The 26,880-nt window shown below is 30.6% G+C and overlaps 1 protein-coding gene across 1 annotated transcript in view; it reads right to left on the minus strand.

Annotated features, from left to right (window-relative positions):
• The window catches only part of LOC107198914 (maltase-glucoamylase, intestinal-like), a 58,793-nt gene extending 31,946 nt beyond the window's left edge, over nt 1-26,847 (minus strand). The window contains exons 1-18 of the mRNA XM_033511591.1: nt 26,675-26,847; nt 24,592-24,743; nt 22,388-22,559; nt 20,626-20,725; nt 18,826-18,938; nt 17,621-17,746; nt 16,326-16,457; nt 16,126-16,245; nt 14,575-14,688; nt 13,065-13,149; nt 10,430-10,547; nt 9,131-9,302; nt 7,774-7,890; nt 7,182-7,336; nt 5,397-5,481; nt 4,218-4,274; nt 3,210-3,334; nt 1,777-1,865 (exon numbers count right to left, since the gene is read on the minus strand). Coding sequence (XP_033367482.1) covers nt 1,777-1,865; nt 3,210-3,334; nt 4,218-4,274; nt 5,397-5,481; nt 7,182-7,336; nt 7,774-7,890; nt 9,131-9,302; nt 10,430-10,547; nt 13,065-13,149; nt 14,575-14,688; nt 16,126-16,245; nt 16,326-16,457; nt 17,621-17,746; nt 18,826-18,938; nt 20,626-20,725; nt 22,388-22,559; nt 24,592-24,743; nt 26,675-26,836 — 2,194 coding nt within the window. The 5' untranslated portion in view covers nt 26,837-26,847. The remainder of the gene's footprint in view (nt 1-1,776; nt 1,866-3,209; nt 3,335-4,217; nt 4,275-5,396; nt 5,482-7,181; nt 7,337-7,773; nt 7,891-9,130; nt 9,303-10,429; nt 10,548-13,064; nt 13,150-14,574; nt 14,689-16,125; nt 16,246-16,325; nt 16,458-17,620; nt 17,747-18,825; nt 18,939-20,625; nt 20,726-22,387; nt 22,560-24,591; nt 24,744-26,674) is intronic.
• Nucleotides 26,848-26,880: the final 33 nt, after the last annotated feature.

Consider the following 26,880-nt stretch of genomic DNA (forward strand, 5'->3'; position numbering starts at 1 on the left):
TTTATAACATAACATATACATTTATTGTAATATAATTAATATTTTAATATTATAAATATTAATATTAATATTGTCTATATACTATATATCTGTTAAAATAGATATTAAATATACATTTATATACAAATACATTAACAATTTACAATTTAAAATTTAACACCTATTAGTCTTCCAATTAAGTCTTTACTTTTAATTTAAAAAAAATGTAATTCAATTAAATAATTAATTACAGATTTAATTTTCATTAAAATTCCCACTCTGAATCAATGTGGGGCATTGAAATGTCTGTTCTTCCTTAAATCCCTTTCTTTTGTGGGAGAGTCTCCCTCAACTTCCAAGTTTTTCTCTATCCCAGCTATGGGAGCCCAAAACCCCCCAAATCTGTCCCTTTTTACCCCATTTTACCCCACATTCTGAAAATAATTGCCCTGTACTTAATTATTGAATCAGAAAATTCGATTTCCATTAGGAAGAAAATTATACACTACACTTTTTATTTAAAAAGTGAGTTATAAATCAGTAAAAATCAAATATAAAGGAATGAGAATAAAATGATAAAATTAAAAATTAAATTAAAAACTGAACCAAAAGAATTAATTTTTTCCCCAGCAATACAATTCTTCTTTCATTTTGATGCAGTTTCCCTTATATTCAAGAATTTTTTCCCAAATATTTTCTTCTTGTCATAAATCCATAAACTCCAATTAAATCCACCTCTATTAATGCCAAATATTTGACATTTTATCACAAAATTTTTGCCTTTTTGAATATTTTCTCATTTTGGTTGTCATGGTGAAGGAACTTCAAGTTTTTAAAATATTTTATTTCACTCAAAATCAATAAAACTCAAATATTTTGCCATTTTTGGGGGGAAAATGGCCATTGAAGGATGAAGGTTGTTGAAATATTTGAGTGTCCAAAATTATTTAATTACAATGAAAACATGCACTAAAGAGACTCTTTGGAGCAACCTCAGAAAATCTGAAATGTATTTCATTTCCAAAATTAATTTTTTTCAAATAGTTCCTAAATACTTAAAAAAATTATTTTTAATAATTATTTTTTAATCTAAAAATTTTAAATGTTTAGTTTTTTAATTTTAAACACTCAAAATTTTGAGTTTCCACTTCCCAACCTAAGATTTTTATTAGAATTTTTGATATTTTTAATGTTTTTAAAATATATATTGGCTATTTGAAATTTTAAATGCAATTTTAAAGATTAAAAGTTTTTAAAAAATGAATATATAAGTAATTTTGTTTTGAATACTATATTATATATTTTTTCATTTAAATGTAAATTTGAGAGATTAAAAATTATTCTTAAATCGGATATTTTGAATTTTTATTTCTTAAAAGAAAATATCCATTCTTTACTACAGGAAATAGGAATCAAAATATAAATACTATATTAAATCTAAAATTAAATATAAAATTCAAACTACATTTATTTTATTTTTTAATTTTTAAATATTTTTAAAAGCTGTAAAAAGTAAATTAAAAAGAAAATATTAATAAAATATTTTAAATGTTTTTAAAATAATTATTAAGAACTCAATTATATTTAATTTTAAAATGTTTTTAACTTTTAAACTTCTTTAATTTTATTTTTTTAAAAAAATAAATATTTAAATATTTTGAAAATTTCAAATATCTTATATTTACATAATATAAAAAATATTTCTGTATTCTTTTCTTTTATTCTCCTTCCTTGAAATCAGTTCAGTGACCCAAAAAAATGAGCAGATTCAGGGAATTTTTGCTGTTGCCGTCTCACCTGCAGATTCTCCGTCATCCCAAAAAAGCTCCCCCATTGCCTCCTGGTTCTCATCCAGTGCCACGATGAGCCCCATGGGATTCCTGCGGCTGGAAAACAGGGGACAAGCCACAACTGTAGATAATTCATTAATTAAGAAGCCAATTAATTTTAATGAGTATTAATTAATTTCTGTTTATCAGGGATTCAAAACGTCCTTGTTGTCTGAATTTTTGGTGTTGGATAATTTTCTTCCATCAGGATAAAATCCTTCTAAAAATGATTAAATTAATTTATCAAGGATAATTAGATAATCCCTAGGCAGGTGGAAGAAATTAATCAAGATCTGGGTAATTGGTAAAAAATGGATGAGGTTGTGGCAGGGATGGAAATTCCCAAATTTCACTATGGAAATAGTAAATATTGTGGAATGAGATGAAGATAATGATGACCATGATGATGAAGACAAAGAAGCTGATGAAAACAAAGATGAAAACTAAAGACAAAGAAGATGGAGAAGAAGAAGATGGAGAAGAAGGAAAAGAGAAAGAAGAAGACAATGAAGGAAAAGAAGAGGAAGAAGATATAGATGCAGAAGAGCAAGAGGAAGATAAGGAAGGAAAAGACGATGAAGAGGAAGAAGAGGGAGATGAAGACAAAACCAGAGATAAAGAAGGTCAAGAAGATCAAGAAGAAAATGAAGAAGATTAAAAAGGAAAAAGAAAAAGAAAGAAAAATGAAGAAGATTAAGAAGATGAAGATAAAGACGAAGATGAAAATGATGAAGATGAAAAAGATGAAGATGAAGACAAGAAGATGACAAAGATGAAAAAGATGAAAATAAAGAGGAAGAGGAGGATGACAGCTAAAGAGGATGAAGAAGCTAACAAAAAAGACAAACAAAGACAACAACGATGAAGAAGATGAAGAAGATGAAAATTAAGATGAAAAAGACAAAGATGAAGATGGAAGAGGAGGAAGAGAAGAACAGCAAGAAGACAATGAAGAAGAAAAAAATGAAGAAGACAAAGACATTGAAGAAAAAGGTGACAGAAGATGAAGATGAAAAACATGAAGAAGATGAGGAAGTGGAAGAGGAAGAAGACAAAAGAAAAGAGGAACACAAAAAGGGCAAAGATAAAAAGGAAGATGAAGGCAAGAAAGAAGACAAAGATAAAGAAGATGAAGATCAGGAAGATGATGAAGAAGAAGACAAAAAAAAAGAGGAAGATGAAGACAAAAATGATGAAGATTGACAATGACAAGAAGAAAAGAAGAAAAAGAAAACTAAGATGAAGAAGAAGAAAACAGAACAAGAAGAACGGCAATGTGAAAATGAAGAAGAAGCTGATGAAGACAAAGAAGGAGAAATAATAATCATCACCATTGTCATCATTGTCCACCTTCATCCTCATTTCTGCCCAACCCATCGGCCCCACCCCTGCTGGTGTTACCTGGCAGCTGTGGTGGTGGCCGGGTGCTGCACGGGGAAGATGTGGCCCCCGCGCAGGTGCAGCCCCAGCTTGTCTGCAGGCAGGTACAGGTGAGTCCACTGCTTCCGCATCCACAGCCTGGAGCCCTGGAACACCAGGGATGACCGGGGGAGGGAGGGATGGGTGAAAAGCAGGGGGGGAGGAGGTAGAGGAGGAGGAGGAGGAGGAGGAGGAGGAGGAACAGAAGGAAAGGGAGAAACAGGAAGAGAGGAAGAGGAAGAAGAAGAAGAGATGGAGGGAAAAAGCAGAGGAAGAGGAGGATGAAGAAGAGGAAGAGCAAGAGTAAGAAGGAAGGAGACGAGAAAGAAGAGAAGGAGGAGGAGGAAGAGGAGAAGGAGGTAGTGGAGGAGGAAGAAGAAGAGAAGGAGAAGAAGAAAGGAGGAAAATGAAAAGGAAAAAGGAGGAGGAAAAAGAAGAACAGGAAAAGCAGCAGGAAGAAGAGGGGGAAGGAGAAAAGAAGAAAAAAGGGGAGGGGAAGGAGGAAGAAAAGGAAGAAGAAAAGGAGGAGAAGATGTGGAGGAGAAAGGAGGAAGAGGAGGGGAAAGTGGAGGAGGAGGAAAGGGAGAAGGAGAAAGAAGGGGAGGAGGAGGGTAAGGAGGGGAAAGGGGAGGAGAAGGAAGAAGAGAAAGAAGGAGGAAAATGAAGATAAGTAGGAGGATCAGGAGGAGGAGGAGAAGGAAGAAGGGGAGAACAGGGAAGAGGAAGAGGAGGAAGGAGAGGAAGAGGAGAAGGATGTGGTGGAGGAAAAAAACAAGGAAGAAGGAGGAGGATGGCAAGGAGGAATGTGCGGAACGCGTGGAAGAGGAGAAAGAGGAAGAAGGAAGAAGAGCAGGAGGGAAAAAAGGAGGAAGGGGAAGGGGAAGAGAAGGGAACAGTGTTACTCCTCTATTTATTTATTCAGCATTTCAGGTTTTTATCCATGTATTAAAGTAATTAAGGAATTTTAACTTCTGGACACCCTGGACTCACCGTCTCGTACTCATACCAGACAGCGTCGGGAATGTAAGCCGAGATCACCTCCACACCCTGCAGGTGGGGACACATGGATTATTCTAGCAACAAGCACCCAAAATTGCCAAAAATCACCAAAATTCCATCAGGATTTTGCTTCTTCAGGGTTAATTTTAAGTATCCCAAAACGTGGAGAATCATCAAATCAAGGAAGTCTAAAATACCAGAATTCAACCCAGACATCCATGCTTTGGGTTGGAAGGGCCTGAGTGTTGCATCATCAAAGCCATTAATGAAAATTCACTGTATTTAACCCAAAATTGGAGTGCTCCAAGCACAAAGTCACAGAATATTAATGGGAATCATTAAATCACCCAAATATCCCTTTTCTTGCTGATATTTCCTGTATTTATGGAATATTTGGTTCCACTCCAAGAAATCCAGAGTGATTTGCAAAGGTTTTGTGACAGAAAAAACAAAAATCCCAATTTTTTGTTGCTATGAATCACAAGAAAAGTAGGTTAAAAATCAACAATTAAGGGGAAAATGGAGAAAAAGGAGAAAAAGGAGAAAATTTAATTTAAGAAAAATTGATTTAAGGAAAAATACATTGAGAAGCAAATGAATGCAGAAGTGGAAAATTTAAATTAAAAAGCAATTTAAGGAAAAAATTAAATGTTAAAAATATGTTAAGTAGGTAAAAAGAAATAAAATTATTAACTATTAAAATTTATTATTATTCTGGGGCAGAAATTGGAATAAAAATAATTAAATGAAAAAATTAAATGTAGGACAAAGTAATTTATGGAGAAAAATAAATTTTTGAAATGCATTAAGCAGAAAATGAAATTTTGAAAGTATTTAGGAAAGGACTAAATATAAAAAATAAATTAAGGAGAAAATCAGGTTTAAAAAATAAGAATTTTTAGGAGAAAATGAAATTCAAGAAATAATAATTGAAGGAGAAATTTATATTAAAGAAAATTGTATTTAAATAAGATTTTTGAACAATTTTTTTCCTCTCTTCTCCAGCTTTAAAGTCCAGACCAGGAGGGGGAAATTGATCCTCCTAAAGTCAGGGAATTACCATTTAAAACTGGAGAGAAACCCCAGATTCGAGAGAATAAAGGACCAATAAATTCAGTTTTGGGTTTTCTTGCAGTAATTCCCAGTGCAAATTGGGGGAATTCCACCTACGGGCTCGAGCACAGGGGTGATGAGGAGCCCTGGACCCCATAGGAACTGCCCATTCACGTCCCATGTGGCCTCCTCAGCGTAAAACCTGGGCCGGCAGCAAAGCAGAGTTGTTAGCAGCATTAATTAACAAAGTGGGTAATTAATTGCATGTTAGTTAAAGCTAATTCATGCTGTTTTAACCCTTCAAGATCTCAGATGTTTAAAATGCACTGTATCCCAGAATTGTTTCAGATGGAGGCAATGTAGAGCAAATTCAGCTCCTTACTGATGCATTAATTATGCAAATGAGTCTGGGGCTGGCATGCATTACCCTGAGAAGGGATCGCCCTCACCTGGCCAAACTCTCCTCTCAGGGGGTTCTGGGGAGGGATGGGCCTTATTTTCTCCAGGGTGAACTAGGTGAATGTCAAGGTCAAAGTCAAGGTCAAAGTCAAGATCAAAATCCAAATCAAAATCAAGATTAAGACAGAAGTCAAGATGCAAGTCAAGACCAAGATCCAACTCAAGATAAGGACCTGTAGGAGTTAGAGGTACAGAGTGTGTGCCCTTATGTTTGATACCTGGATCTGACATCCACAAAAGCAATGAATTTCATATAACACCATGAAAACAACTGTTAAATAGAAAAACTAGGAGTGCAAGAGTGTAAATTATAAAATTTTCTTAAGTCACTGAGTGAAAAAGTTAGAGTTTAAAATAGTTTAGAGAACAAAAGACATGATGGAAGATTTAAGGTGTTTGTCTCTTCTTCGTACTTCCTTCTTCTTCATCTTCTTCTAAAGGTTTTTGGGTAGTAGTAAGTGACTGGATAGAGAATGCTGCAGTGCAGCACACAGGTGTTGGGTCATTGGATCACTAAGAAAAATAATTTACTTAGCATTTGTTAATTGGAAAAAGGTACATATAAAAGACCTTGGGAAAGTTCTTTGTTAGCCATTTTGCACCTTTCTATCTTGGTGCATGTAGCTTCTTGTACCCTGAATACATGTAATGCAGATAAAAGAAGAATAAACAACCAAGTCCAAACAAGAGAAAACTGCCTCTCTTTCATCAGTCACAGTCTGAGGGGGAAACAGAGCTCAACCAAAAGTGTCCCATCAGGACAAGGACCCAAATCAAGGCCAAGTTCAAGACCCAGCCAAGATCAAGATCAAGACCAAATCAAGGCTGAGATCCAAATCAAGGTCCAAGTCAAAGTCATGGTCTTAGTCAAGATCAAGATCCAAGTCAAGTCCAAGATCAAGTTTGAAATCACAAACCAAGTCAAGATCAGGATCCAAAACAAGATCAAGGTCAAGACTCAAGTCAAGATCAAGATCTAAGTCAAGATCAGGATTCAGACCCAAGTCAAGATCCAAATCAAGATCCAGATCAAGATCCAAGTCAAGATGTAAGTCAAGATGAGGATCAAGATCCAATTCAAGATCAAGTTCAAAATCAAAAACCCAGGCAAAATCAGAATCTAAATGAAGATCAAGGTTAACCCAAGTCAAGACCAAGATCAAGATCAAGATCAAGATCAAGACCAAGTCAAGATCAAGATCAAAGTCAACATTAAGACCAAGATCCAAGTCAATATCTAAGGTAAGCTCAAGATCAAGACCAAATCAAGTTCAAGATCAAGATTCAAGTCAAGATCAGGATCCAAGTCAAGACCAAGATTAAGATCTAAGTCACGCTGAAGATCCAAGACCAAGATTCAAGTCAAGATCCAAGACAAGGTCAAGATCATGATTCAAGTCAAGGTCAAGGTGCATTCCCAGGTGCATTCCCGGCTGGACTCACTCATGCAGCAGTGGTCGAGCCACGGTATCTCCACGGGTATGGGCACGGTAGAACAGTGAATACAGGTAGGGCAACAGGTGGTACCGGATGCTCAGGTAGTGTCGGGATGAGTTCACCAGCACTGAGTTGGCACCGAATGCAGCTGGATCCTGTGGCTGCAGCCGAGACAGGGATTTTGCTTTTTTTTCTGTTTGTTTCTTTGTTTGGGGCTTTTAAAATTATTTTAATTTTAATTTTTTTAAAAAATAATTTTACTGTATTTTTTGTTTTATTTTTACTGGTTTTATTTTATTTTATTTCTTTGTTAATATTATTTTAAAATTTTAAATCTAATTTAATTTAATTTTTATTTTTTAAAAAATTTTATTTTGTTTGAGGTTTTTTGCCATTTATAATTTAATTTAATTTAATTTAATTTAATTAATTTAATTTATTTTATTTTATGCCAGCTGACAATAATTTAAAAATTTAACTATGCCAAACCTTTCCCTGCCATCCATAAACACCCTTGGGAGCCCAAATTCCCCAAATTTTGGACCCATCAGCATAGAAATTTAATTCCCAAAACTGAAGTTTTGGGGAATTCTCTCACTGTGCTGCTCTCGTGGTTGTGGTTCCTGGCTAAGGGGTAAAAGGCCCCAAGCTGCATCCAGCGCCGGCAAAGTTCCTCCGGAGCTGCTCCCAAGGACCCACAGATGGCCGCCCCCACCTGCCATGGAGAGAAAAATTGAAATAGAAATTTAAATTAAAACTGAAATTTAAAATGAAATTGAAGTGGAATGTTAAACTGAAATTAAACTTGAAGTTGAAAATGAAATTAAAGTAGAAATCAAAAGTGAAATTGAAATTAAAATTAGAGTGAAATTTAAATTGAAAGTGAAGTTGCAACTAAAATTAAATTGAAGTTGGACTTAAAATTGAGGTATAAATTCAAATGATATTGGAGTTGAAATGGAAATTGAAATTAAAACTGAAATTGAAAGTAATCACAGTAGACATAGAAGCTGAGATTTAAATTGAAGTTGCAGTTAAAATGGAAATTGAAATTAAAGTTAAAATTGAGTTTTAAGTAGAAGTTAAAAGAAAAGCAGGATATTTTTGTTGCCCAGCTTGTTATGGCCCAAATTGCCACCAAAACTCAAATTAAATTTCCCAAATCTCTGAGATTCGGACCCAAAATTTTCCTGTTCCATTTTCCTCTTAAATATTTACATCAGTTTTTTATTTCTTGTCCATCTGCACTTTCAGAATTCCCCAGTCCCTCCTGACTTATCTGTAATTATTTAGTTCAGGTTTTTATGGATTTTTCCCATTTTTCTATAATTATTGATTTCAGATTTTTCTGGGATCTCTGGGCAGATTTTCCCTGTTTCTCCATAATTACTTAATTTGTTTTTTTTCTGGGATTCCAGTATGGATTCTCTCTGCTTCTCTATGATTATCAAATTCAGGGTTTTTTGGCATTTCCAGACATATTTTCCCAGATTCATGCAGATATTTTTGGGATTTCCAGGCGGATTTCCCCAGTTTCTGTCTAATTATTGAATTTAGGTTTTTTCCTGGGATTTCCAGATGAATTTTCCCCCATTTTTCTCTAATTATTTGTTTATGTTTTTTCTGGATTTCCCCCTATTTTTGTATAATTATTTAATTCAGGTTTTTCCTTGGATTTCTGGGGGGATTTACCCCATTTCTCTCTAATAATTATCAAGTTCCAGTTTTTTCTGGATTTCCCTCCATTTTTGTATTATTTAATTCAGATTTTTTTCTGGGGTTTCTGGGCAGCTTTTCCTGGGATTTTTGCAGACTTTCTATTTCTCTCTAATTATTTAATTTCTGTTTTTGGGATTGCTGGGTGGATTTTCCCCACTTCTCTCTAATGACTTAATCCAGATTTTTCCTGGCATTTCCTTGCACATTTTTTTCCTGTTTTTGCCCTGATAACTCACATAGGGGATCCCAAAGAGGCCAAATTCCAGCAGAGCAGGGGTAGCCCATCGCAGATGGTCCCAAGTGGCTGCGTTGTCCCCGAGCCAGTGGCCACCGAGGCGTCCGGAGCCCGCAAAGGTTGAGCCGGACACCAGGAAGCTGCGGCGCCCTGGGGACAACCGGCCTAGAGCCCTGGGGTGAAAAATGGGGCGAAATGGGGGGAAAAAAATTAAAGTGAGACTTAAAAAAACAAAAGAGATTGAAACGGAATAGTGGGATAAAATAATGGACTAAAATGAGATTAAAATACAACAATGAAATAAAGGAGTGAAAGAAAATAATGAAATTAAATAAAATAATGGATTAAAATGAGATTAAAAAGGAGATTGAAATGAAACAATGGAATGAAAGAATGGAGTAACATAACAAAATAAAAGAATGGAAAAATATAACGGAATAAAATAGTGGAATAAAATGAGATTAGAAAAGGACATTGAAATTAAATAATAGAATAAAATAATGGAATAAGGTAATGAAAGAAAATAACAAAAAATGGAATAAAATAATGGAATAAAATAATGAAATGAAATGAGTTTAGAGAAGGAGATAAAATAAGAAATTGAAATCACAAAATGGCAAAATGAGATAAAATGGGTTTAAAAAAGAGATAAAATAAATTATAATAAAATAATGAAATAAAATGAAATTTTAAAAAAGTGAAATAAGATAATGGAATAAGATAACAACACAAAATAAGAACATCAATGAATAAAAGTAATGAAATAAGATGGCTTTAAAAAAGAGATAATAAAATAAAATTATCTTAAAAGAGGAGGTAATAAAACAGTGGAATAAAATAATGAAATTAATTAATGGAATAAAATCACCTTTAAAAATAGATAAAATAAGCTAAGAAAATAAAATAATGAAATAAAATTAGCTTATAAAAAGGAGAAAATATAATAAAATAAAATAATGGAATAAAATAATTTACCTTAAAAAATAAAAATAAAAAATAAATTACCTTAAAAAAGGGAGAAAATGAAATGATAAAACAGAATAATGAAATGAGATTAAAAAACAAAGAATAATAATAAGAATAAAATAATGGAAGGGAAAGGGAAAGAAAAGGAAATGGGAAATGGAGGGGGAAGGAGAAAGGAAGGGAAGGGGAAAAGGAAGGGAAAGGGGGAGGGAAGGGGAAGGGAAGACAAAGGTGAATGGGAAGGGAAAAGGGAAGAAAGGGGTGACCTGGATTGGTCAGTTAGTCACTGGGGGTCATTTCTGAGGAGGATTCCCAGAATTCCCGGAATTCTCACCGGAGCGTTGCCAGTGCCATGGAGTGGCCATACAGGCTGTGCACGTCATACTGCCGGCCCCAGGACTGGACAGCATCCAGGCAGAGTGACCGTCTGAAGAGCGGCCAGTCAGCCACGCCTGCGAGGGGACATGGGAATTGGAGAGAAATGGATCAAAATTGTATGTTATGTATTGTTGATATGTGTATGTATGTGGGTTATATAAGTTACAACATTATTACTATTAATTTTAAATATAATTTTAAAAATTGTTTATTATTTTTCTCTTTCATTTTCTGCTTCTATTTCTACTACTTCTAATTCTATTTTTGCTTACAATTTACTTCTTTTATTATTTTTTATTGTCATTATCATTTTTATAATTTCCAACATCATAATAATGACAATAATTATTATCATTATTACAATTATTTTCATTATCATCATTATAATTACATTACCATTTTCATTGTCATAATCATCTTTATTATTACTATCATTATCATTATGACTTATAATATATTATTCTTAATTAATTTATGTATATAAATTATGTCTATTACACATTAATTATATACAATATATAAAAAGATACACTAAATGTATTCAATCTTTATTACATTCTAGTTATTTATAATTAAATAATTTCACAAAATAAATGAATAATTATATTAATAACATTTATATTAGACACATATTATTTATGGTATACATGTATTGATTTATATGTATTAATATTATTTTAATGTATACAAATGTATACATTTATATTTTAATTACATAGGACTTATATGTGTTATTTAAGTTAAAGAATTATTGCTATTCATACATATTAGAGATTATAGATTATTACATATTCTGTAAGTAAGTTATGTATGGTCTATGAAAATTAGATACATTTAATATTCAATATTTACTTCATTCAATATTTATTTTTTAAAGATAAAATTCTATGATTTCAGAAAAAAATTATATCTATACAACCTGTATAAAAGTATATGCATTTATATTACATAACAAAAGTATTATTTTAATTTATATAAAGGTATAAATTATTTTTGAATTTTACATTATTCATATATGCTAACATATAACTTATTATCACATTGTTATATTAACTTATTACATATTCTTCTGTGCATAAATTATGTTATATAAAAACTAGATACATTCATTATATTAAATATTCATTATTTATAGATAACATGACAATGTCATGTAATGAAATAATTACATAATAATTATATTCATAAAAATAATATATAACTCTCTATTATATATTAATTAATAAAATATTATTTAAATGTGTACAAATGGTCGAATTACATTTAAATTATATAGGGTTTGTATGTGTAATATGCTATTCTTTTATTGTTATACATATATTTATGACATACAATATATTTATATAAGATATTCTATTATTATCTATTGCTGCATATGGAAATGATATATGTTGCACATATATATGTTCCATATTAATGATACAGATTCTATATACTGAAATTATTAATCATATTTATTATATTTGATATATATAATAGATATAAATATTTATTATAGATAAAATTTTGCAATTTTGCAAAATGTGTATGTAATTATATCTATAAAATTTAAGTATAAATCCATATATTTGTAGTTAATTAAAGTATTTGAATATAAACAAAGGCATAGAATTAGATTAGAATTCTATAGGATTTATGTGTTGTATAAGTTATAAAATAAAATGATATTGTTATACAAATATATTAACATATTATAAATACTAATTTACAAAATATATGCAAGAATAAAACAAAAAAATGATAATATTTATATGTATTAGAACAAAATAAAATATTAAAAATAACTAAAAAATCGATAAATAAGAAATCAGAAAAAATAAATATATTAATATGAATAAAAATAAATACAAGGGGAATATTTTGATGTTTATCTTTATAAAGTATTTGCCACTATTATTTATTAACAAATAGATTACAACCACATTTATGGAGTGGAAACATGAGATTTTCTTCTTGGCCCTGATAATTACTGAAAATAACCATTTTATTTTTAAATGTGGCATAAATAAATAAAATAAACATTGAAAGGTAAAAGTAAATATGAACATAAATGTAGACAATATATTAAATTAAAATAAAAGTAAAAAATAAATGTAAAAGTGAACATCAAAATTAATGAAAAATAAATTAAAAAATAAACATTCTCCCTGAGTGATAATTATTGAAAATAAATGGATCTTAAAATTGAGCATCAATAAATAAAAATTAAAAAAATAAACATTGAATCATAAACATAAATGTAAATGTAAACAATATATAAAAATAAAAATAAAAATGAAAATTAAACATAAAAAACATAAAAATAAACATAAAAACAAATATAAAAATAAAAGAAACACTAAAAATATTAAAATAGATAAACAGAAACAGAAAGAGAAACGAATATATACAACAAACACAAAACCCCATAAATGTAAACAAAAAAAAATCACAGAATTAAACATTAAGATAAACAATAAATAACAAACAATAAATATAAAAATAAACATGAAAATTAAAAATAGAAAAGTAAAGATTGAAATAAGAATAAAAATTGCATATTCCCAGTGAATTTTCCATATTCCCACTGATTTGGGGGGATTTTCTCTTACGGGGGGTGTAGGGGGGAAAGTTCCATGTGCTGTCAGTGCAGCCTCTGGTGGATCCAGGGATGAAGCACGCAGCCTCGTTCATGTCCTGGGAAATCACACAATCCAACTTAAAAGCAAAACTGGAATACTGAAATATTTTAATATTTTAATATTTAATGGCAAATCCTCATGGGCTTTTTGCCTAATTAAATTGGAATTTTGAGGTGAAATATGGAGTTTAATTAAAATTAATGAGGAGATAAAATTCCCCTGCTTGCAAGAAGTATTGAAGAAATAATGGTAACAATAGTAATAATAGTAGTATTAATATAAAATATTAATATAAAATATTAATATAAAATATTAATATAAAATATTAATAAATGTTGCGATTGTATAATTATATTGTGTATAATTATTATAATTTACCTATAATATCATTTATGTAGTAAAAAAGCATAAATAATGTAATAACTAATATAACGGGTATTATTTCCATATCACTAATAAAATTATTATATTATGATGATAATATAGTTATAGTATTATAAGTCTATATCATCATCATATTATATTAGTATAACAGAAATTATATTAAGCATTATCCTATTATTTACACCATATATGGTAATAAATGACAAATGTATGTACTGTTTCTTAATATAAAAAATGTATCGATATAAATAGTAATACAATAGACATTATATTTGTATTGACATTAAAATTAATAATAATATAATAGACATAATTTTATGATTATAATATTGAAAAGACATTACAGATATTATTTATTGTATTGTATCTAATAATAAATGATAAATTGATATATAAATTATTAACACAAATTATAAGAAATATTAAATTGAATAATGTAATATCTATTATATTAATGGATATGTTAATATTAATATTTCTGTATTATGATACTATAATCCTAGGTATCAGGTTATTTATTACGCAGTATCAAAAAACCAAATCATTAATTTCTGTATCATTTGGTAATAAAATCTCTGCATAAATAAAAAAAAATCCAATAGAATGTCTATCTTATTACATTATAATCCATATTTTATTAGATGTTATACTGTTTATAATAATAAATTTTAAATTTATATATAATTTATTAATACAAATTCTGTATAAATAGTAAAATAATATACTACTATTAAATATAATTAAATCCATTACCTAATGTCTAATTTTATTAATTTTAGAATTTTATTTAATAGCTTACATTAGTATTAAATACATTATAAGTATGAAATTTAATATTAATAACAATTATTTTGATTTTATTAACTAATATTAATTATAACAATAGTTTAATTATAATATTAATTATTGCTTTTTTATTGATTAATACTTATAATTATAAAAGTATTGATATAAATATAAATATTTTTTAGTAATTGTGGTTGCAGGCACTTGTCAGAAAGATTAAATTTCCTCAAATCCCCTTTTTCTGACAGAATCCAGCATCTGTTTCCATTAAAACAATTAAAAATTATAAATAAATTTTGGGCTGGCTCACGATCCAGATGCCGTCGTAGGGGATGAGCTCATGGAACCTTTGGAATTCCTGCTCCCACCACTCCACACACACGGGGTTGGAGAAATCTGGGAAAACCACCTGGCCTGGCCGTGCCTGGGGGAAAAAAACACCTAATTGGTTAAAATCGGGATTTTGGCACAGAGGAGAAACATGAATTTTCATGGTTCCAGTGGGTTTGGGGATTTGGGGCCTTGCAGGGATAGAAAAAAAAAATTAACAAAATATAAAATCTAAAATATAAAAAAAATGAATCAAATCAAAATTTTGTTTAAAAAAATAGAATGAAAAATCAAATTTAAATATTGAAAAATTAAAGATTAAAAATAAATTGAAATATATTTATAAAAAATAGAAAATAAAATAAGAAATTCAAAATAAGTAAAAATAATTAAAAAAAACTTAAATTAAAAATTTAAGTGAAGTACAAAAAATAAAAAATAATAAATAAAAAGAAATCAAGATGATGTTGAAAAATAAAACCGAAACTTAAAATATTGAAAAATCAAGAAATTGGAACATGTTAAAACTGATTTTTAAAAATTAAAAAATTTAAATTAATTGATTACCTCTCCCATCAGTGTCATTGGCCATCAGTTAATGAATTACCTCTCCAATTAGCATATGGGGAATTAATTCATTCCCTCTTCAATTCAGAGGTGGGGCTCTTAATTCACTCTCCAATTAACACCAGGGATAATTATTAATTACCTCTCCAACTGGCTATGGGGGCTATTAATTCCTTCTCTTGTCAGTGTTTGGGGCCATTAATTAATGAATTATCTCTCAAATTAGTTGTGTGGGCTAGTAATTAATTATTTACCACCCCAAGTAGTAGCTGGGGCTAATAATTCCATCTCCCACCAGCACCAGAGGCTATTAAGTAATGAATTACCTTTACAATTAACACCAGGGGATGTAATTCCCTTTCCAACTAAAATCAGGGGCAATTAGAATCAGAGACTACTAATTAATTTTCTCTCCAATCAGCACTGAGGCCGTTAATTACTTCAGTCTTCGATTACCACCAGTGGCTATTAATTAATGAATTCCCTCTCCCTTTAGAATCAGCTGTTGTTAAGTAATTCCTTCTCCTATCAGCATCAGGGGCTATTAATTAATTCCCTCTCAAATTCGCTTTGGGGGCTATTAATTCCCTCTCCCATTAGTGTTTGGGGCCATTAATTTATTGATTACCTCTCCAATTGTCATTGTGGGCTATTAATGAATGAATTACTTTCCCAGTTAGCATCAGGAGCTATTAATTAATTGCCTTCCCAATTAGTGGCAGGGGCTATTGATTAATTTCCTCTCCAATTCACATGTAGGGCTATTAATTCCCTCTCCAATTAACACCAGAAATGATTAATTAGCTTTCCAATTAGAGTCCATGGTTATTAATTAATTCACTCTCCCCGGAGAGGCTACTAATTATTAAGCTGGAGGCCATCAATTATTAAATTCCCATTACAAATAATATCAGAGGATATTAATTCTCTCTCCAGGTAACTTCACAAGCCATTAATTAATTACCTCCCCAATTAGCGGTGTGACGCCATCAGACTCGTTGACCCACACCCGTTTCTCCTGGCCTCTCTCGAAGGTCCTGTAGGGGCTCCCGTCTGCCATTGGCTCCATAGCGATGGCGGCATCCTAAACCCACCAAAAATGGGGAAAAGCCTCTGATTTTCGCATTCCCCAAAAAAATATGGGAAATGGGAAAAATCCCTCACCAGGACAATGACGAATTTCTGCTCAGCGGCACTCAGGAATTCGCGGAAATTGGGAAGATCGTGGAATTTGATTTTGTCGTAGGTGAAATCCTTGCACCCGTCCATGGCATCGATGTCAGTGTACTGCACGTCCTGGGGACATGGATTTGGGGTAAAATTCCTTGAACAACACTGGATTTGGCAACATTTAAGTTTTTAAAATTCTTTTCTACCATAAAATTGGAGTTGAGGGCAGAGGATTTTCCGAAGTTTGCGGAATTTTGGAAATGGGATTTTGGGGATGGGGGTGGAGCTCATTTTGGGGGGAAATTATTTGGGAATAATTTGGGAATTAACAAATGAATGGGGAGAAATCAAAATGGGCAAACCGCTGCTGGAAAAATGGGGGAAGATGTAAAATAATTTGGAGCCTTTTATGCAACATATGGATTATATAATCAATATAAATATTTAATTTATATGAAATAATAATATAATATATAATTAATAAATTTAATATTAATAAAATTGCATTTAATAATTGTATTAAATATAAAATGTCTATTAATTATAGAAAATATAAATTATATTTTAATTATATTAAATGTAGGATATAGAATATAGGTGTATAATGTGGATTATATGGAATACAGAATAAATGATAAAGAATAAATATAGACTATATTATAGATATCCTATAGAATACAGAACATTATATAATATACGTTATACAGATTATAAAGGAAACATAAAATTCAGAACACAGGATATATGTTATACAAGAAATAATATATAGAATGTAGACTATAGATTTAATATGAAATCATTGTATAATATTGACATAGACTACAGGCATATATATGTTATATATTATTTGTGAAATAAAATATGGAATATGGACTTTATTATATAGAATTCAGAAGTTAAAATTTGGCACATTATATTTAGATATTCTATAGAATATAGAATAAATAATAAACCCATATAGAATAAATTATATATATATATATATATAATGCAGAATAAAGACTAAATATGGGATATGGTGCTATTATAGAATAAAATATATAGAATATGCCAATCACAATTTCTTAAATAGACAAATACATATGATATATAAATACAATAATATAAAAATAATTAATGCAATACCAAATGTAAAAATAAAATTTAATAGCGGATAATAATAATGGATAATAGTGAGTAATAATAATAGTAATAATAATAGTAATAAAATAATAAATAACATTAAAAATTATAATGAAAATAAAAACGAAAATATTAATAATAAATATTTGAGTAGTGTTTTGACTCACATAGGGCAGCCCAATTGCCCGGTTCCGCTCCACCACAGCCTTCACCTCATCCAGGGATCCGTAACTGCGGTGGCTGAGCTGGAATCCCAGTGCCCAATATGGTGGGAGGGCGGGCAGCCCGATAAACTGGGAATTAGACACCAAAATTACTCACTTCCCTGAAATTCCCTGATTTCAATCCAAGTCTGGGAGGTGTCAGCCCAAAAAACTGGGAATTTGACTCAAAATTTACTCATATCCTTGAAATCCCATCATTCCAACCCAAACCTGGGCAGTTGCTGGCTGATAAACTGTTAATTCAACCCCAAAACACCTCACATTCCCAAAATTCCCTATTTCACTTCAAATTTCAGAAGTGACAGCCTGATAAACTGGGAATTCAATCCCAAAACACCTCAGACTTCCAAAATCCCAACATTCTGACCCAAATCCAGGAGATGCTGGCACCAGCAGCTTAAATAAACTGTGAATTTGACCTAAAAACTCCTCACACTCCTGAATTTCGCTGATTTCACCTCAAATTTGGGTGGTGGCAGCCTGAAAAACTGGGAATTCTGTTGGAGTCTGAGATATAGAGTGTGTGCCCTTGTTTCTAATAGTTAGTTCTAGGATTCAAAGAAACACTGAATTTCATATAATAGGAAATTCATGAGCATGTTTTCATGGTGATACATGAAAAAAAATGTTAGATAGGAAAAGTGTAAATGTGTAGATTAGAAAGTTTCTTAAATCACTGGGTGAATGAGTAGTTTAGAGAACGGGAGACAAGATAGAGGGTTTAGGGTGTTGTCTCCTGTCCTTCTTTCTTCTTCATGTTCTTCTCCTAGGGATTTTTGGGTGGTAGTAAGTGATTGGATAGAAAATGCCGCAGTGCAGCACACAGGTGTTGGGTCATTGGGTCACTAATAAAAATAATTTAGTTGGCACCTGTTAATTGGGTAAATGGACATACAAAAGACCTTGAAGAATATCTTTGTTAGCCATTTTACCCTTTTCTATCATAGTGCACATAGCTCCTTGTACCTTGTAATGCTGATAAGAAAAGAATAAACAACAGAGACCGAACAAGAGAAAACTGCCTCCCTCTCGTCAATCTTCAGTGCAAAGGGAAAAAGAACATAATCTAAAAGTCCCTAACGAGACAGAATTCAACCTGAAACCACCCCACATTCCTCAAATCCCCCATATTCTCCCCAGATATGCACCTGGACATATTCCTGCACCACCTGCTCGGGTGTGTCCCCCAAAAAGATGTAAAAATCCAAGATTCCTCCGATTGTCCGGAAAGTGACGGCAGGAGCCGGAGTCAGTGCCACCTCTACCGGCACAAAAACAGAAGGATATGCCTTTTGCAGTCAGAGAGGCACAGAGAGTGTGCCCTTATCTCCAATACCTGGCTCTGACTTCCAAGAAAGCACTGAATTTCATATAACAACATGGAAATAACTTTTAAATAGAAAAACTAGGAGTGTGAGCGTGTTAGAGAGTTTTCTTAAGTCACTAGGTGAAAGAGGTGAAGTTTAAGGTTTAAGCCCTTTTAGAAAACAAAAGACAAGATGGAGGATTTAGGGTGTTGCCTCTTGTCCGTCTTCTTTCTTCAGCTTCTTCTAGAGGTTTTTGGGTAGTAGTAAGTGATTGGATAGAGAATGCCACAGTGCAGCACACAGGTGTTGGGTCATTGGGCCATTAAGAAAAATAATTTACTTAGCATTTGTTAAATGGATAAATGAACATATAAAAGACCTTGGGAAAGTTCTTCTTAGCCATTTTGCACCTTTCTGTCTTGGTGCACGTAGGTCCTTGTACCCTGTATACATGTAATGCAGATAACAGAAGAATAAACAACCAAGTCCAAACACAAGAAACAGCCTCTGTCTTGTCACTTTCAGTCCTGGGGAAAAGAACCTGGTTACCAGTGTTGCATCAGGACATTTGCCCAAATGCCCCCAAATTTTGATGGAAATTTAAAGGTATCTCAGAATTTGAAATTCTGAATTTTTTTCAGTTTTTTTTTCCCTAAGAAATGCTGATTTTCACTCATTTATAGCCCCAAAAAGGGAAGGGGAACAAGAAGGCAGGATTTGGTCTCAATAATTTTATTTTATTTTATTAATTTTATTTAATTAATAATTAATTAATTAAATTGATGTTTCGAATTTAGTGATTAAAGAATTAAAATATCAATGAATAAATTATCACTAAATAAATTCACTTAAATTATCACTGAATTAGATTATTACTGACTTAAATTATTTAATAAATTACCACTTAATCAAATTATCAAGTAACTAAATCTGCAATTTGAATTCAACAAATAAAATTAAATTAATTTAATCCACTCAGCCAATTAATATAATGGAAATAATTTAAATTGAATAATTTAAGTTTTTATTAATTTTATTTTAACAGAGTTAAATAATTTAAATAAAAAACTTTATCTTAATTTTTAAATTAAGTTTCTATATTTTAATTTCAATTAAATTCCTTCAATTAATCCATTCAGTCAATAAATGCAATAATTGAATTAAATTATTCAGATAATTAATTTAATAACCCCAAACACATTCACACAGATTTGAGGCCAATTCAGGGATTTTATTTCCAATTTTGGCTGAAATTTGAATTTTTTCTCCCCAAATTGTCTTGAACAGTAACAAATTATGTTTTTATATTTGATAAAAATTAAATAAATATTAAAAATTAGTATGATTTTTATATTTAGAAATACGGAGGACATTTTACTCTCATAAACATAACAATAAATTTATTGATTTTTATATTTTTATTATGTAAACAATAATAATTTTTAAATTTATAAAATTATTTAAATTTTAATAAATATTTATATTTTATTCAAACACTAAAATTTTGTGAAAGGTAATATTTAAAAAAAAGTAAACATTTTGCAAGAATTAAAAAAAAATGATATTTTATAGAAAAATAATATTTAAATCAATATTTTATAATATTTTTAGTATTTTTGGCATTATTTGGAATTTCCTCACCCATGGCATTGCTGTTCATCAGGAAAACACCCATGGAAGCTCCAGAATTGTCTTCCAAACAGAGGAAAAATGTATGTACTCCGGCCAAGTTCTCCACACTCTGACAAAAAATGGAGAAAATCATTAAAATTTTAAAAAATAATAATTACAAACACTTCAAAAATCAACCACCATAGGGGAAACATCAAAATTATCAATTTTAGCATTATCTTTTAAATTTCTGCTTTTATTTAAAATATTTTCAAGTGTTTCAAATCACCTTAAAGCAGAAAGTTGGGGAAATCTCCCCCCAAAACTGGGGATTTTGGAGAAAAAAACCCAAATTCTTCCCAATTTCACTTAATTTTTATCGAAAATAATAACAAAATAAATTTACTTAATGTTTTTTTACTTAAAAAAATAATTAACCTTCAAAATTTAGCATAAAAAGTATTAAAAGTCCTTTCTTTAGGATCATGTCAGGTCTTCCTACAAAATCCCCCCAAAAATTTGGATTTGGGAATGCAGAAAAAAAAAAAGGGGGGGATGGGAAATGAGAAGCATCAAAGGCTGATTAAAAATCTCAGATTTTCTAAGTTGATAAAGGGTCGAAACAACAACCCAAAAAAGTAACAGATTTGTGTCAAAGCAGCCAGAAAAAGGTGATTTTAGGGTTTTTTTTTGAATTCTGGTTTACATTTTATCCTAACCTTTAGTTTTAAATTAATTTCCATGTTGTTTTTTATTTTCAATCTTCAATTTACTTTTTATTTAATGAACTTAAATTTAATTTCAATTCTTAAATTTTATTTGCATTTTTATTTCTTTTTGAAATTGATTTTCAAAACTTTAATTTGATTAATTTAATTTTAATTTTTACAATTTTAATCTTAATTTAGTTTATGAAGTTTAGTTTTCATTTATAGATTTATTTTTTATTTATTTTTCATTTTATATTTATTTTTATTATCATTTAAATTTAATTTAAAATAATTTTCATGAATTTTATTTTATTTCCCAGTATTTTCATTTTATGTCTAGTCATGTCAATTTTCCCTCCATTTCTCCTTTTTATTGATACTTGGAATTTTCTTTGCTTCACTTCCTTTATTCACTCCCATTTGATTTTTTTCCTTTATCTCACTCCCATTTTCTTTTTAAGTCTTCATTTTTGCAACATAATTGTCTAATCATCAAATTTAAACTTTAATTTTTAAAATGAAATTTTAAAAATTAAAATTTTTTTATAAAAAAAAATAATTTCACTTTATAAATTAAATACTGCATTTTTTATTTCAAATCCACTATCATTTAATGTCCAAATTTAAACTTAAATTTTAAACTAAAACTTAGATTTTTAAATTTTAATTTATTCTTTTAAGTTTCAATTGTAAGTTTTTAATTAAATTAATTAAAAATTTTAAATGAAATTTAACTTTTTAAATTTAATTTTAAACTAAATTTTAAACCTCAAACTTTAAATTTTAAATTTAACATTTAAAACCAATTATAAATTTTAAATTTCAAACATTAACTCTTAAAATTTGAAGTTCAATCTTTAAACTTTGAACTCTAAACATTAAAATCACCATTTCATGTCAAATTTCAGTTTAAAAATTCTCACATGCCTTCCGCAAACAAATTCCAAACAATCCAGAAAAACCTCATTCCAATCTGAATTTTACCCATCAAAACCGTAAATTTTTTGCGAATTTTTAATGGAAATAGAAATCCCAAAGGCCAAATTTGTCCCAAAAGCGGGGAGATGAGCCCGAAGGCTCACAGCAGAGGGGGCGGCGTGGCGGCTGAAGAGGGGCCAGGTTTTCCAGCGCAGATCGTGCCGGAAGCTCCGGTGGAGATGCTCCCCCAGGCCATAGACGTTGGAGCTGGGAATTCGGGTGGAAATCTGCAGGAATTGCTCAGAAAACACCAAGGGGCCGATGGTGGTGTCGAATCTGGGGTGAAAAAAATTGAAATTGGTAATGCAAAAAATTTAAAATTTAGGTATTAAGCATTTGAAATGAAGATTTGTGAAATGAAAATGAAAAAAAAATTAGAAAATAAAAATCTAAAATTGAAAATTTAAGTGTAAAATACCTCAAACATAAAATTTTTGACATCCAATAGAAAAGCTAAGATTTTAAATTTAAATTTTTAAATGTCAAATCTGAAATCTAAAATTTAAAATCTAAGACTTGAAATTTAAAATTTGAATTTTCAAGTTTAAAATAAAAAATCGGAAACTTAGATAATATTTAACTAAATGCCTAAAGTTGAAAATGTAAGATTTGAAGTTAAAATCAGGAATTTAGGATTCAAGACAAGCAAAAATATAGAATTTTAAACTTAAACCTTAAGCCTTAAAATTTAATAATTAAAACCTAGCATTTAAAAGTTTAGCCTTAAAATCAGAAATTTAAAGCTTAAAAATTTAAAACCTAGAACTTCAAACTCAAAATTTAAAATTTTAATTTAAAATTGGAAATTAAGTTATAATTGGAGAAAATACTGTTTGGAGCAGAAAAAAATGCACAAATTTTCATTCTGTTTTTATTTATTTTCAGAAAACACTTTTGGGATCCATTTTAAAAACTTCTCTTGAAACGTTCCCTAAATGTTCTTTCAGTTTCTATTTAATTTTGAAAAATAATTCTGGGATAATTTTTAAAAAAAATTTCATAAATTTCCTTTTAGTTTTTATTGCATTTATAAAATTGGGACTTATTTAAAAAATCTTCCTCCAAACACAGTCCAAATTTTCCTTCAGCTTTCATTTAATTTGGGGAAAATAATATTGGAATCTGAAAATTGCTCCAATTTTCCTCCAATTTTTATTTAATTTGGAAAAACAACTTTGGGAATTCTTTGAATGATCCCAGGAGTATATTCCCCAAATTGAAAAAAATGAAAGGAAAATTTCATTTTTTTCAATTTTCTAGGGAAGTTTTCAAAACAATCCCAGACTTATTTTTTCCAAATTAAATAAAAACTGCTATACTTTATGCAATTTTCAGCTCCAAATATAATTTTTGTCTAAATTAAATAAAAAAATTGATGCAAAATCTAAGCAATTTTCTGATCCCGACATTAATTCCCCAAAATTAAATAAAACCAAAGCAAAATTTAAGGAATTTTTAAATCCCAAAATATTTTTTCCTGAATTAAATAAACCAAAGGAAAAATTAAGGCATGTGTTGGTGGCTTAAAAAACTCTCATTTTCTAAATTAAAAATACGAAAATTAAATTAATTTCCAAGTAAAATAAAAACTGAAGAAAAATTAGAAAATTTTCTAAGAAACTTTTTCAAAAGTGATCCCAAATTTTTTTTTCTAAATTAAACAAAAACTTCATGAAAAATTCTTCTTTTTTCATATTCCAACTTTATTTCCCAAAATTAAACATTTTTAAATGAAATTTAAAGTAATTTTCTAACATTTAAAAAAATCCCAGAATTAATTTTTCCAAATTCAATAAAAATTGAAGGAAAATTTAATCAATTTTTAGATCCTCAAAAATATTTTCCCCAAATTAAATTGAAGTCTAATTAATGGAAAATTAAGACAAATTTCCAGGGTTTCAAGTAGATCCCAGCATTGGATTTTTCCAAATTAAATAAAATTTAAATTAAAAATAAATCAGTTTCCAAAGAAAATAAAATAAAAACTTAAGGAAAATTAAAGTAATTTTCAAATCTGAAAATTCTTTTCCCCAGATTAACTAAAAAACAAAGGAGAATTCAATCAATTTTTTAGTATTTCAAAGAAATCCTGATATTTATCCCAGATTAATTTGGAATTTCCCAGCATTTATCCCAGATTAATTCAGAATTGTCCCATTGGCTCAGCCTTTCCTGATGACAAATTTGTCTTTTAAGGGAGCAAAAAAGCCCCCCAAAAAGCAGGGAAAAGAACAATTTAATGATTAAATCTTATAAATCCAGCCCAAGGCAGGAATTTTTTGAGGCAAAACCTGGGAAATTTGCTCACATGACTTTGCCGGTGCTGGCTCGGATAACCTGGATCCCAAAGGGATTTTCCTGGAATTTCAGCTGATATTTGGGGTCAGAGGTGGCGGGGCCAGAAAAGGGCCCAATGTGGTCGTGGGGGACCTCAAACTGCTGCTTTTCGGGGTTGGTGAACTGCAGAAAAAAGGGGAAAAATGGGAATTTGGGGATTATTTTTTTGGGGTGGAAATGATAGGTTTTGAGATTGGAAATTTGGGCTCAGAGGGGTGGGGATAAAAGAAATGGGGAAAAAGTGATATAAAGGGGGAAAAGGAAAAGGGAGAAAAGGAAATTAAATAATTGGAGAATATAAAAGGAAAAGGGGGAAAAAGGGGAAATAAAAACGGGAAAAGGAAAATAAAATGGAAATAAAAAAGGAAAAAGGAAAGAAATTTTAAAAAGGGGGAAGGGAACATTAATAAATGAAAAGAGAAGAGAAGAAGAAATTTGGGAAAATTTAAAATAAGGAAATATAAGTGAAATTGAAGTGGAAAAAGGGAAATAAAGAGGAAATAAAAAAAGGAAAAGGGAAAAAAATAAAATTTAAAAGGGGGGAAATTGGAAATTGAAAAAGGAAAAAATTGGAAAGGGGAAATAATGGAAATAAAAAATGGAAAAGGGAGAAAGGAGGAGAAATGAAAAACTGGGAAATTAAAAAAGGAAAAGGAGAAAAAGGAAAAATCAAAATAAATAAAGGAAACTGCATTTCCTTTTCAAAGGAAAATAAACGTGACAGAAAAAAGGAAGAGGGAAAAAAAGAAAAAAAAAATTAAAAGGAAAAGAGAGAAAGGAGGAGAAATGAAAAACTGGGAAACTAAAACAGAAAAAGGAGAAAAAGGAAAAATCAAATTAAAGGAAACTCCATTTCCTTTTCAAAGGAAAAAAAAAGCTGACAGAAAAAGGAAAAGGGAAAAAAAGGAAAAAAAATTAAAAGGAAAATAAACAGAAATGAATAAAGGGTAAAACGGGAAAGAAATTAAATAAATGAAAGGAGAATAAAGGGAAAATAACAAAAGGAAAGGGGAGAAAATGAAAAGAAATAATTTTAAAAGGGAAAAATTTGAGAAAAAATAGAAGTAGGAAGGAAAAAAGGAGGAAAAAGGAAGGGAAGAGGGAAAAAGGAGGCAGAGAATAAAGGGAGAAAAATAAGGGGGAAAAAGAGAAAAATGGAGAAAAGAAGAAAAAAGGAAGGGAAAAGAAGGACGAGGCAAAATGGATGGAGAAGAGGGAAAAAGAAGGCGGAGGGAGTAAAAGGGGTTAATTTTATAAGGAGAAAAAAAGAGGGGCGGAGAAGAGATAAGGAAAGAAAAAAGAAAAGAAGGAAACTCAACAAAAGGAAATAGAAACCAGGGAAAAAACCCAAGAACTGGACTAAAAGGTGACAAGATCTTTTAAAAAAAAAAAAAAAAAAAAAAAAAAAAAAAAAAAAAGGAGGAAAATGTTTTTATATATCCAGGGAAAGAAAAAAGGGAGGTAAAGGGAAAATTAAATTTTTGAAGAAGAGGAGGAAAGAAAGAATAAGAAAAATGGAAAAAGAAACCCAGGAAAACTCAAAATAGAAAGGGAAATCAAAATCAAAATGGGAAAAGGGGGCGTGAGAAAAAAGGGGAAAGGAAAGCTTTAAAAAGACATAAAAATATTTGAAAATGGAAAATTAAAAGGGCAAAAGCAAAAAGCAGGGAAAAAGGGAATAGGAAAAGCAGAAAAAGGGGGGAAAGGGGGGAAAAAATAAAGGAAATAAGGGGAAAAGTAATAAAGAAAAAATATAAAGAGGAAAAATAGTTAGACAAAATTGAGAGAGAAAAAAGGAAAAAGTACGAAAACCCCACCAAAAAAACCCAAAACGCTATAATCCAAGACAGTGAAGAGCCAAATTTAAACAAATCCCAATCTGTGCCACCCCAAATCCCGGGATTTTCCCGTATTTCCCCCACCCCTCTGCCCCAAGCCCTGAATTTCCCACAAACCACAAAGTGATTAGAATGCGCTGCGCGGAAAACACGCCCAGATTGGGGAATTTCCACGGAATTTTCCCTTTTCCCAGTCACTTTTCCCCCGGGCTGCACCTGCAGGCGGAGCCGCGCGGAGCTCTGGAGCTGTGCCCGGAGCCGCACGAGGTCCGCGGCTGCCCCGAAGAGCGACGGGGAAGGGAGACGGCGCAGGAACACCTCGGGGCCTGCGGGAATCGGCAATTTCAGAGAACTGGAATCCATTCCATTCCATTCCATTCCACTCCATTCCACTCCATTCCATTCCATTCCATTCCATTCCA

This window comes from Parus major, unplaced genomic scaffold, assembly GCF_001522545.3.
Source record: "Parus major isolate Abel unplaced genomic scaffold, Parus_major1.1 Scaffold371, whole genome shotgun sequence".
Taxonomy (NCBI): Eukaryota; Metazoa; Chordata; class Aves; order Passeriformes; family Paridae; genus Parus; species Parus major.